Source organism: Polyodon spathula, chromosome 10, assembly GCF_017654505.1.
Source record: "Polyodon spathula isolate WHYD16114869_AA chromosome 10, ASM1765450v1, whole genome shotgun sequence".
Lineage (NCBI taxonomy): Eukaryota > Metazoa > Chordata > Actinopteri > Acipenseriformes > Polyodontidae > Polyodon > Polyodon spathula.
In genome coordinates this window covers 11,129,771-11,143,933 of record NC_054543.1, presented here as the reverse complement: position 1 = coordinate 11,143,933, position 14,163 = coordinate 11,129,771, and the positions used below count along the sequence as shown (strand labels likewise).

The window sequence follows — 14,163 nt, the reverse complement described above, 5'->3', positions numbered from 1 at the left end:
GAACCATCATTCAATATTATGTTTATACCACAAGTACATATTTTTAAATACATAGCAATGTGTAAATGTGTTTTTGATTTTAAATCAATTCATTCAGGGATTATTTTACCTGCAGGAACTTTACTTTCATTTTCAATCGCACCTGGAGCTCATTCTGTCACTTTCAGCAGAGTACCACTGGACTGGAATGTAAGCAAAGACACATTTGAAACTAGCCCTGGTAAGCATGTAATCCCACACTGAATACTGTGTACCAAGTATTCAGCTAAGTAGGTGTAAATAATTTATTCTGTACACATGGCATAGCACCTGTTTTTATATAATATGTGGGTGGAATGCTGTTTTTATATTCACTGTTGATAGCAGGTGGTGCAAACCAAAGGACCAACGTTTAGCTTTAAAAATAAATAAATACATCTTAATTATATCTGTATTTGTGTGTGTGTGTAAAGTAGAAAATCCAGATGAATAAAACAATATTTATGCCACTTTTTACAATTTTAGAATGTTTAGCACGCCGGGAACTCAAAGTTAACACATGGTCAGTGAGGAATAAAAATTAAAATGGTTTCACACACACTTTTTTTCAGCTAAAAGGTCAATTGAATTGGGAACTAAATGTTATGGAGAGGCTAGAAAAGATTATTTATTTATTTATAATTTAGTGTGGTATGACAGTTGTTATAAGTCATTTGAGCCATGCTACCTGATAAGGAATCAAATGATTTATTTGAAATGCTCATATTAATTACACAGGACAGAGGAAAGAATATGTCAGATAAATGGGGGCTTTGGAAGACCACATAGCTTCTCTATCCATCACTCAGCAGCAGTTATGCACATACATAAACAGAAAGCTGCTATGTGACACATACCTGCCATTTCAATAACCCAAGTCAAACAGCCATGTCTGTCATCATACCCAAGCCATTTACATCTTTGTGTAGATGATAAATTGTACAAGTACACTGCAGGCATCAAAATGACAGTTTTCACCTAACACAAATAGCATTACGCATTGTAATGTAATATAGAAATACAGACCATGTTGAAATAGGTTTTTTTTTGGTCTTGAAATGACAAGATTTACAATAACACCTGAGATGAGAATTAATGCGTACCTGGTTGGATGACATTTAATATTACGTTCCAAATATGCACTGCTTGTGTTTATTGTTAAGCAAGAATAGTCCATTTTACCAACTGCCAATTGCTGGTTCACAGATAAAATCAAGCACATCAAATTTAAATGTGGTAGTCTTGCTCTGCCCCACGTGCATATATTATATATATATATATATATATATATATATATATATATATATACTAAATTGTGTAAACAAATAAAATTAAAAAAATGACATGTTTGTATGTGCCTCATTTCATACCTGTCCCTTTAAAAAAAAAAAAAAGGTGCAAACTTACTGATGTGGAATTTTTGTTTACTTAACATCAACTAGAAAGTGACATGTTTAGAAATGTTTTCAGAGACTGATATTCAAAAATGTGTATTTTGTATGAAATTTTGATGTCTGCATTTTCACTTGTCTTCCTAACATAACAGTGTAAACACAATTAAACACGAATGATAGATCATGATGGGGTGGACTGCTGTTTCAGTTTTGAGTTTCCTCAGTGAGATGCTTTTCAAGGTACTGCTTCATTAAATTAAACAGTTTCAGTTCTCACATGGAAGACCCAGGCTAAAACATAATAAGTGTGAATTGTAAACAAACGTTTCGAATTTCAACAAAATGCATTCTCTTAGAACCAATCAATATTTGAACAGTTCAGATGGAACACCAAACATGTGCCCTCCAAGCACTTTTATATATCGATTCCTTTTCAGATTTGAATAGCGTGAAACAATGTTGTGGCAGATATCCCTTCTATTCTGTATGAACGAGAAGGACACAATCACTGCTGAAATTACACACTTTCTATCACAACAATTAATATATAGGGCAGCTGGCTCTTTGAGTTTTATATATATATATATTTTTTTTTTTACACACACACACACACACACCACTTTTTTAGTTTTATTTTTTAAGTAATAAATTACTGTTATGATGATCAGCCTGCTATAAATGACCCTGTGATTCAGGTGAAGTGCATCCTGCTATATTTACCATCTAAATAAATGTGTTTTTTTTTTTTTTGTTCTGCCTGAATTAGCTTTTGACTGCATGAGCGAGTGTATTTGTTTGCTTTTTAGGAACCTTTCTAGTATACTCATTTTGACAATTTGACACTTGAAGATGATAATGATGGCCGATTCTTCTCTAGTGTGGTGAAAAAAGTCTTCCTCAATTACATTGATTAAAAACAATATCACAAAACTGTTATAACACAGTGGCTTTGCTGTCTGTTGGAGCAAGTGAACCCACTTTATAGCTGTGACTTCATGTCCATAAGTTCATTAAGCCATACAGGGAGCATTACCTGTACAAGAGGATAAGTCATGTATAAGATCTGAGATGGAGTCAGTGATTGTTTTTATTGTTGTGCATGTTCACAGGAATCCCAATGAAAATGATTAGCAGAGAGATCCCACTTGTCACGCTGTATACTTTTAGATTACCTTTTCTAAGCCAGTTGCCTGGGTAAAGCACTCTTGTTAATTGCAATCACTTGATTCTGAACAGCCTGTAACAATTTAAACTCAGAACTATGGATTTGGTACAGTAACCGGAGCTGAAAGGATTGGGAAAGCCTTTTATTTTAATGATCCTTCTGAATAATATAATGAGTTGCAAAAAAACAAAACAAAACAAAAAAAAAAAAACACAACATTTTGTATGAATGATTACAATTACAAAGCCATATTATCAACTAATGTAATCCGTTTCTTAAGACAGTTAGAAGTATGTTGGTAAACAGATATTTAATAGCTAAGCTGTGTTGCCTGTTAGAAAAGGGCTCCTTTGTGTTTGCTGTAACAGACATGGACAATAAGAACTCCTTGTTTTCTGCTGCATGGAATGCCATCTAACCTTTGCTGCTGTCCTTAGTGATATGTAGGCAACTACATTTCATTCTGCATACCTTAGAGCTAAGAAATACACAGCAATAAGTGATTGTTTCAGGTGTGTGTGTGTGTGTGTGTGTGTGTGTGTGTGTATTGAAAGGAGTATTTTTTTCCCACTTATCTACACACCATACTCCACACTGTTAAGGGAATATATATATATAAAATACAAAACTGAAAGATCATAATTGGATAAGTCTCCACCACCCTGAGTTAATATTTGGTAGAAGCACCTTTGACAGCAATTGCAGCTGTGAGTCTGTTGGGATAGGTCTCTACCAACTTTGCACACCTAAGCAATATTTGATGATTCTTCTTTACAAAACTGTTCAAGCTCTGTCAAGTTCCATGGGGAGCATTGATCAACAGCAATCTTCAAGTCATGCCACAAATTTAGGTTGGGGCTCTGACTGGGCCACTCAAAGACATTTACCTTTTTGTTCCTTAGCCACTCCAGTGTAGCTTTGGGTCGTTGTCATGCTGAAAGTTGAACTTTTGTCCCAGTTTCAGCTTTCTTGCAGAGGGCAGCAGGTTTTCCTCAAGGACTTCTCTGTACTTTGCTTCATTCATTTTCCCTTCTATCCTGACAAGTGCCCCAGTCCCTGCCGATGGGAAACTTCCCCATAATATGATGCTGCCACCACCATGCTTCACAGTAGGGATGGGGTTCTTTGGATGATGCGTTGTGTTGGGTTTCCGCCAAACATAAGGCTTTGAACAAAAAGTTCCATTTTAGTTTAGTCAGACCACAGACTTTTTGTCACATGGCTATTGAATCTCCTGAGTGTTTTTTGCATACTTCTAATGGGATTCAAGGTGGGCTTTATTGAGTAACGGCTTCCTTCTTGTCACCCTACCATAAAGACCAGATTTGTGGAGTGCTTGGAATATTGTTGTCACATGCACACTTTGACCAGTCTTGACCATGAAGCCTGTAGCTCTTGCAAAGTTGCCATTGGCCTCTTGGTAGCCTCTCTGATCAGCCTCCTTCTTGCTCAGTCATCCAGTTTGGATGGACAGCCTGATCTAGGCAGGGTCTTGGTGGTGCCATACACCTTCCACTTCTTAATAAATGTCTTGACCGTGCTCCAAGGGATATTCAAGGCCTTTTGATATTTTTTTTTATACCCATCCCCTGATCTGTGCCTTTCAACAACTTTGTCCCAGAGTTCTTTTGAATGCGCCTTGGTGTTCATGGTTGAGTCTTTGCTTTGAAATGCACTACCCAGCAGAGGTACAAGAGGTACAAGAACTGCTGAATTTATCCTGAAATCATGTGAACCACTTCAGTTTAACATAGGTGGAGGCCACTTAACTTTGTGTGATTTTGAAGGCGATTGGTTACACCTGAGCTAATTTAGGATTGCTATTACAAGGGGGGTGGACACTTGTACAAGCAAGCTATTTCAGTATTTATTTCTAATTAATTTCTAGAATTTTTTTCACTTGTAAGTTGTGAGGTAGGATGTGTAGATAAAAAAAAAACACATTTTAATTCAAGGCTATAAGGCAACAAAAGATGCAGATTTTGAAAGGTGGTGTAGTCTTTCAATAGGCACTGTGTGTGTATATATATATATATATATATATATATATATATATATATATATATATATATATATATATATATATATATATATTACACACAAATACAGGGTTATTGTTCTTTGTCCTTTGGCAAACCAGGACCCAACATCCGTTTTTCGCTGTTGCTGTGTCAAGAAAGTGTCAAATGGTACTTTTCTACAAATTATGCTGTGACAGTGTAATTTCCTTAAGTGGTCTGTGGTAAACCTAGATGGATAGCCATTGTTGGGCAGAAGGGCACACAGAAACATAGAGACTTTACACAGAGCATCTTCCCAACATTTTTTTTTTATTTTCGTACCATTTGTGTTGGAATTTTATGAAACTTTGCATAGAAGGTTGCGTCAATATTTGAGGGGGATAAAGGGAAGCATTTTTTTAAAGCTCCTTGTATGACTTGCATAAAACTTGTAAGCAAGGGTGGGACTATCCTCACTTTTTGTGTGTCAGACATATAGGTTTTGGTAATACTGTACTGTTTGAGTGGAAAATACAGGGGGATTTTTAAAAAGGCATAGCAGCAATGACAAACGTTCCCTCCTTTGAAACCGTTCATGGTAGGATATATGGTGTATGTTAACGAACTTTCGTAATACTTGAAACATTTTGCCACGTTAAGTTTGTTTTAAAGGTTAAAGTTACTACATATCATATATTTACTACTACATATTTTGGGGCAATTTAAATGTATTTTGAAGGATGCAAAATAACTTAAGAGGAATTTTATTCATGTTCTTCCCATTGCATTAATTATTTTGTGTTCATCAGCATTGACTTTAAAGGGTTATTGAAATCAGAATTTGTTTTCAGTAATAATAAAGCTTTCATAAGCCTGTATTACAGTTTAAGCAATATTAATATTATGCTTAATAGCTGTTGGGAAATCTAATTTAGAAGGTTGCAACTTCACTTTTAATGCACAAAAGAACGTTTGACACAGGGTACACAGGACTGTTCCCAACATTTATGTAACCAGTGCCTGACATTAATATGAAGTGATAATATGTCAACTTGCAGAAACTGTAAACTACATTTTTATTGTACTTTTTCTGCAGGTGTGGAATTGAAATAACCTTCACTGTGATGCATTTTCACTGTTTTTGTTTGCACAGAAGAGTCAAGAGAAAATAGTTTGCTTGCTTTACAACCGCTGCTAAAAAAAGGACACAGAAGTTTCCTTTTCTTTAGTTACGACAGCTTTAATTAGGTCAGTCTTTCAGGCTGAGTCTGATAAATGTAATCTCCTAGTGAAACTCCCAGCATTCAGAGTGATTTCCGAGCTGCTGATCTCTTTAGAAAAGCAACTGTCATTTCAGAATAGCACAGCATACTGAAGTTAGTATTTAAAAATGTACCCTGTGACAGTGACTAGATTTAATGAACCTTGGGGATATATGTACTTTCAGAGTTTCCGTCTGTATTTAAACATGTATTTCACCTTTTTTTTTAAGTTATTTAAAAATAAATGAGGGACTAAGATATTTAAGCGCATCCAACCTCCTAGTTTTATATACTGAGGAAGGTGATGTTTTCGGTGGTGACTGAGAATTGAACTCTGAGTTGTCCATGTGTGTCTGTTCCATAAAGCAGCTCTCAACAAGAGATTAGGTAGTTTCAAATGACATGGGGCTTTCCAAGCTTGTTAACAGCTCAGAAAGCTCAGCACATCTCTTTTTAATGTGTAAGAATATATATATATATATATATATATATATATATATATATATATATATATATATATATATACATACAGCTCTGGAAACAATTAAGAGACCACTGCAAATTTATCAGTTTCTCTGGTTTTACTATTTATAGGTATGTGTTTGGGTAAAAGGACTATTTTTGTTTTATTCTATAAACTACTGACAACATTTCTCCCAAATTCCAAATAAAAATATTGTAGTTTAGAGCATTTATTTGCAGAAAATGACAACTGGTCAAAATAACAAAAAGATGCAGTGTTGTCAGACCTCGAATAATGCAAAGAAAATAAGTTCATATTAATTTTAAAAAACACAATACTAATGTTTTAACTTAGAAAGAGTTCAGAAATCAATATTTGGTGGAATAACCCTGATTTTCAAGTACAGCTTTCATGCGTCTTGGCATGCTCTCCACCAGTCTTTCACATTGATGTTGGGTGACTTTATGCCACTCCTGGTGCAAAAATTCAAGCAGCTCGGCTTTGTTTGATGGCTTGTGACCATCCATCTTCCTCTTGATCACATTCCAGAGGTTTTCAATGGGGTTCAGGTCTGGAGATTGGGCTGGCCATGACAAGGTCTTGATCTGGTGGTCCTCCATCCACACCTTGATTGACCTGGCTGTGTGGCATGGAGCATTATCCTGTTGGAAAAACCAATCCTCAGAGTTGGGGAACATTGTCAAAGCAGAAGGAAGCAAGTTTCCTTCCAGGACAACCTTGTACTTGGCTTGATTCATGTGTCCTTCACAAAGACAAATCTGCCCGATTCCAGCCTTGCTGAAGCACCCCCAGATCATCACCGATCCTCCACCACAATTCACAGTGGGTGCGAGACACTGTGGCTTGCAGTCCTCTACAGTCCAATCCTTATGGTCTTTTGCAAACCTCAGCCTGGCTCTTCTTTGCTTCTCATTGATGAAGGGCTTTTTTTCTAGCTTTGCACGACTTCAGCCCTGCCCCTAGGAGCCTGTTTCAAACAGTCCTCACCGTGCACTTCACCCCAGCTGCCATTTGACATTCTTTTTGTAGGTCACTTGATGTCATCCTATGGTTGCTGAGTGACATTCGAATGAGTTGGCGGTCATCCTGGTCAGTGGAGAGTCGTTTTCGCCCTCTGCCGGTCTATAGCTTTGCTGTCCCCAATGTGTGCTGCTTGACCTTGTTCTTATGAACCGCCATCTTTGAAATTTTAAGGATGGAAGCAGCCCGACGCTCACTGTATCCCTCTGCTAGTAAAGCCAGAATTGAACCCTTCTTTTCCTCACTCAAAACTTTCCTTTTCAACTCTTTGGGCATGGTCAATAGTTATTTTTTGATTCCAATTACTTTTGAGGTACTACTAGCACTATTTTGCCATCCAGCTGGTCCTATTGCAAGAGGATAGTGATGACCACAGGAGTGGTTTTTATACTTTTCCTCATTAAATAAGATTTGGTTCAGGTGATCCCCTAACCAGTACCTCATTCAGTAGAATGAGGTGTGCCTGTGTTGGAATTCAACAGACACTGGAATGGAATGGCTGCCATACCTGTAGAGATGCTGATTTAATATATATATATATATATATAATATATCATAATTTGGAAGTGATCAGCATAAACTGTGCTTTCAAAAAAAAAATGAGCTCTCCAGGGTAAATTGTTGCTGTTCTAAAATCTCACAAGCACTTTTCTTGCTCAAATACACATTTCTCAAAATTCTCAAATCTATACATAGGTTATTGGGAATTATAAAATGATGTCTGCAATTTGTGTAATAATTTCAGTATCAACGTATGGTATGATCGGAGTACAATAGCACACTCCAGGGTGCTATAAGGATATATAAGGGGTCATTGCTGACATAACCTATGTAGAGTATTCATTATGTCACGTTTTAGTCAAACCTGTTTTCACCAGGTGCCTGTTATGTGTGATCTTAAAATAGAGAACCCCAGCTAGACTAAAAGAGTTTTTTAAAATCCGTCCCCATATGAGGTCGCCATGCATGAAAGGGTTAAAGCTTTGCACTATTTAGAACTACTGCTATTTAGAGCCTCACTCACACATTTCTAATGACGTTTTAAACATATACTTTTTTGGTAAGAGCTCTCTAATAATGTTTTGTAATAAAAATTAATCACTTCAAGTGGCTGCAATATCAGTGTTGGAAGTGTTTACCTTTTGAAGAGCGAGTGTGGCATTTGTATTAGCTGAAGGTCATAAATTTGCATTGAACAAGATTACTGGTCTCATCTAATCCTCTCCAGGTAATGCTTTTTAACTGTAACTCTTATTAAAGTGGACATGTTTAAAGTCTTTTGTGTGTCTGCCTTGCTATTAAGAGATTTAGGCGTTGTTTTATTTAATCCCATTGGATTTACCTGGCTTCAGGAAATTAAATGACCTGCTATTGGATTTTTAATTAGAATTACAGCAAAGTGATCTAATATTTTTACCCATATTGATCCATCTAAAAAATATACAGGTCAGTGACTTTCTTTGTTGGTTTCATCATTAGATCTACTTACAATTAGATAAGCGTGCATGAAATTCTACAATTTTATACAATCCTAACTGATGAAGATCATTGTGTTAGGTTAGAGCTTGAGGATTCAATACCTAAAGGTATTGGACACATTATAGCTGGCTTAAGCTAACTGTGCCCTCTTGTGGCCATATTTGTTGTAAAAGAAATCCCATATTCTAGTGTGTTTTAAAAAAGGGCATTGCAGTTTGTTTGAACGTGCAGCGTTATTGTTTTATTAAGTTATTTTTGGACATTTATGATTCAAACAGGGTAATGAAAGCATGTACAGTAATGGAATCCACGTCTGTTTTCTTCTTGAAAGACGACACGCTCAGAAAATCCCCATTGAATATAAAAAAAACAATGAGCAAAGTGCTGAAAATTTTATAAAGGGTTTTCTATTTAGGATCTGAACAATACCGAGTAACAGACCGTATGTACATCATGGAAAAATAATCGGTCATTCATTATGCATGGTATGATCTCCCTTTGTTGAGGGATTGTAATGTTTAAATAGTAAAAAGGACCTAGGTTCAGGTCGGTTAACTTTTTACAGATTATATACAATGTATACTGTCCATGTACTGATCTTGTTTTCACATGGACTGAGAAAACATGTCTAATATTACGGTAGGTTAAACAAAAGTCACCTGTTCTGAAATTGACAGTGAAATTGTCCCCACCCCTTTAAAGTCATTTTCTTGTCTTTAACCAACCAGCTGCTTCCCCTCATGGTTGATGTGCTTTGCAGCCAATGACTTTGAATTGACCCTGAAGACATTGTTAAGGGCAGATGATCTGGGTAGTAAAACAGTAACAGACTCCCTAAAAGTAAGCACATTGAGAGCATTGTATCAGGTATCTTTTTTTGCCATAATATTTGCTTATTTCCAACCTGTAATACTCTATTTAATATATGCAAAGTGAATGAAAGTGCAGAACAGGTAAAGTGTATGGAATTGTTCAGCACTTTGAGATGCTTGCATTTAGGCACTGTACAAAATAGATTATTATTATTATTATTATTATTATTATTATTATTATTATTATTATTATTATTATTATTATTATTAGTATTGCCTTAATAATAAAAGCCTTTTAGAAATCTCACAAGGTTTGTTGTCTGGCCAAGATGTCTTTTTACATGCAGGGAACTGCTGCCAACAACCTACTTAATAAAGGAGATGTCCTAGTTTAGTACAAGTGCATCTTTAGCCTTTTACCTCACTCTTGAAGTCAGATCAGTAGGTTAGGTTACTGCATTTGGAATACCTGTATGTACAACCATAGCTGCAATGTGGGGATTGAGCTCTGATAAAAATTATGCTCACATCTTGTATTAAAATAATTAAGAGCAGTATTCACAAGTGAATTATGACGGTCAAACTAGATTTTATTTTAAACAATACATTGTTCTTCATATCTGTCAATATTAGAATATCTTTACCTCTTAGCTTATTATCCAGATTTACTAAATCTCTATTCAATTATTAAGATTAGTATCTAAAATACACAAAACATTTCAGCAAAAGTCATAAGAAGCAAACTTAAGAGTGAATTGTGATGTATACATTTTTATGATAAAGGCCAAGTTTGTGAATTAATGAATATTAACACTGCAAGTCAGTTCTGTCATCAGTTGGGTGATGTTTTTATGAACCTATTTAAAATTTTTTACATGTTTAAAAAACATAGAAAAATGGTTCTATTTTGAAATGGTTTCAGCACCGTGGATAGTGTCAAGACTTGACATAACTGCCAGTGTAATGCATTTGCATGATACATATTTGGACTATTACTTGCCTAATAAACCTTGTTGAAAGATAAGGTACACGTTTCATGTAAAATTGGTCACTATAGAGCAGGGGTCTCTCACCCTTGTCCTAGAGAGTCGCAGGGTATTTCTGGTTTTCATGCCAACCATTTTCTTTTCAGTTATTGGCTTAATTAGTCAGGTTTAGCATCTTCTCCAGATCTTTAGCCATGATGTAAAACCTTCAGGATTGAGGCTGACGAGGACCAGGGTTGGAGGCCCCTGCTGTAGAGGGATAGATTTGAATCTGACTGAAATGAAATATTTGTTTGGTGGTCTGTCAGTGAACATTAGTCCACATCGCATAATGCAGAACAATTTGACACTACTGAACGCTATACAGCTACTAAAACATTATATGTTATTAGTGTAACTGCCTGTGAAAACGCTGTTCCTAAATACTGCACAATGTCTATGCTGGGTAAGCCTTTTGAGTCTGCTACATTTTGAACCGTGGATTAGAGTTTATTGTAAGCCTGGCAGTTAATGCAATATTTATGTAGGGTACTTAAAGAGACTGCTGTTAACTGACAAGTGTATGTAATGGTCAGGCTCCCAATAAAAGTACAAAAACTTCACAATGAGCTATACAAACTGCATGCTGACAAACTCAAGTGTTTTAGTGGTAGGAGATTTACACATTGTCAGTGCCAACAAAGCTCTTAACTGTGGTACACAGTCATTGAGCAGAGACTTAAATGTAAGTACATTGTAAAGGCGAAACAGTGTTTACCTTCATTTGTATGTATGGGTAGACAGAAAAGTAATCCTAACAGCAACTGTAATTCAGCACGTTTACATGCAGGCTAATGTTCTATTATTATTCTGAATATGCGGTGTAAGTATTCAACTCGTGTTAGTAGAATAACAGCATATTCAGAAGAATGTAAGCAGTATTCTGAAATAAGAATATTCAGAATTACATGTGAAGTACTGAGCTGTGTTGTGTAATATTAGTTCATGTAAACCACGTATTCCAAATACTTGCTTTTCTCTATTCTTGCGCATGTGTGAGACCATTGTCTCTGTAGTTAGGGATTTAGAAAACTTGATTGATATTTGCTAACCTGGCTCCGTACTGTGTGGGACGAAGTGCCACACAAATAATCTGTGCCACACCTCATTTGTGTGTCACTGCTGGCAGGAAGAATGTATTTTGTAAATGCATACATTTAGGACATAGCATCAAAATACTTCTGTTAAACCAGTCTTGCTTTGTCATTGCATATGCCCAATGTGAATCATATTCTGGATATTTCTGGAATAATAGTGTAATATTAAATTCCACTTGTATTTAGTGTAGGTGAGCTGTGACACTGTACATTGTGTGCAACCTATTTTACAATGTCATGCCTTTAAGCCATGAAAGATTCAAAAGCCATTGAATGGATTAAATGTTACCACTCTCTATACATTAAGCAGTCATTTTTACTTTGTAAAGATTTCAGAGAAGTGTTGAGAAGGTAAATGGAAGTGTATTATTCATTGTTGAAACACAAGTGATTTAAAGAAATGTTACCAGGCCCACAGCAGTGTCTGGAAATAATACTGTTCCTGGTCTCCAGAAACCCCTGGGCTATTTTCCAGCAGGTTTCATTCTACTTTAAGAAGCAAAATTAATTAATTCTATAGGATGATGCAAAACTTTGACCATAGTTGTATATGTGATGTAAATGTATATCGCAGTGTATTGATTGATTTAAATTCCAGTACAGTTTACATTGAAGACTGAAGGGTTGCTAGTTTAATTCCAGGTAGTATTTTACCTGTAGTTCTGTATTTTTTCCTACAGGCCAATCACAGGGTAATTTGCCCACAGTGGAAAATTGGTCCCCTAATAATGTACTGCTTGAAGTTAGCAATTTTCCCAGTAAATATCAGACTATTTATTGGAATGTAGGGCGGGTTTAAGTAGCCAAATATTTTTTAGGTGAGAGATAACTTTTCTTTTTTTTCTTTTTCTTTTTTTTCTTTTTCTTTTTCTTGTTATTCCTCAGCTTAAAGGTGTGCTGACAGACCCTTTCATTGATAATGTATTTATTTGTTTTACTGATATTGTTCTTTAACAAGCTCAGAATATGTTGTCCCTTTTAGAGGAGACTGAGGAGGAAGCATGCTTTGACAATTTGGTTTCTAAGAATTTTTTCTCTCTGTGCCCAAATTATGACAAGTGTTTTTTTTTTTTTTCTTGCTCTAGGATATATTTAGAGACATTCCAGTAGCAATAGTCTCCACAGCGCATTAGAGCTGTACTAGTTTATTGTTTAAGAGACTGTTTACAGGAACTGTGTTGGGGGATGTTTATTCTCAAGGTTGTCTATCACATGCTGACCATATATTAGTTTGAATATTTGGTTCCAAGCATGTGCTTGTTTGTGCAACTTGATACTCCTGATGTCTAATTGTCTTTTTTTTTTTTTTATTTGCAGGTTGTCTTAGTCTTTGCTCTCAGCATTGGTGCACTTGTAATATACTTTATAGATTCTTCTGAGTAAGTATTCACACATTTACTTTCAAATATTCTTGTTACTTAACCTAGAATTATAATTTTATAAAGATATATTACCTTCTATCTTACAATAAGGTAACAGCTTTGCATCTTCTAGTGTACATGAAAGGCGCTTTATAACATTATTATTATTATTATTATTATTATTATTATTATTATTATTATTACATTCACATGGTATTGCAAATTTAATACTACTACTACTACTACTACTAATAATAATAATGTATTGAAGGGATATGACAGTATACCATAGATCATTTTATATTTGTTACAAGACAGCAATTGCATCCTATAGAACCCATTTGTTTGTATTTGTACTTATTTCACTGAGGCATTTTGTGTGTAATTTACTGGTGGTGTGACCATCTGGCTGCTGTTAGAACATTTAAAAACTGTATTATTTTCCCAGTTCCAAGATATTTAAAATCTGCATCTGTGGTCAGTGAATCATGGCTACACCCAAATGGGACTGCTTTGTTTTTCCAGTTGTGTCTGGGGCTCACACCCACAAACAGCTATGCTGACCATTAAACCATTTGGAGCGTGACTTTTTTTTTTATGTTGTCCGTTGCCCAAGGATGATGTTCCTCCTGAGAGACAGTGTAGTATAATATAACCCATGCACACTATATTACAGTTTTTAAATTAACGTTCAGTGCATTTTCTGTATTACCAAGCTCCCCTTGTTCTTAGATTGTGACTTTTGTTTTCTATTTTTAATGATGTGTTGAAATTGACCAATTTGTGTGACGCTTATTGTAGCTTTGGCAAAAATCTACAAACTGCAGCTTTGCAATATCAGTCTGTTTTATTTCTTTTTTTATCACAGTTTTTATTCTTTTATTTCTAATTCTGGTTCTTTTCCCATTCACTCCCTTTAAAATGTACATTTTAGTACATCAAGGTAAGACATGCATGAACTTTGATTTTATTAGGAGAAGAGCCCTGGCCAGAATTGGAATCTAGCACTGCAATAGACCCTGCTAAATGTAGAGTAGAGCTTGCAA

The 14,163-nt window shown here is 35.5% G+C and overlaps 1 protein-coding gene across 10 annotated transcripts in view; it reads left to right on the top strand.

Annotated features, from left to right (window-relative positions):
* Nucleotides 1-14,163, top strand: part of LOC121321825 (calcium-activated potassium channel subunit alpha-1) — a 164,362-nt gene that overhangs the window by 53,231 nt on the left and 96,968 nt on the right. For all 10 annotated transcript variants that reach the window (XM_041261058.1, XM_041261059.1, XM_041261061.1 and 7 more), the window contains exon 3: nt 13,074-13,135. In XM_041261058.1, coding sequence (XP_041116992.1) covers nt 13,074-13,135 — 62 coding nt within the window. The remainder of the gene's footprint in view (nt 1-13,073; nt 13,136-14,163) is intronic.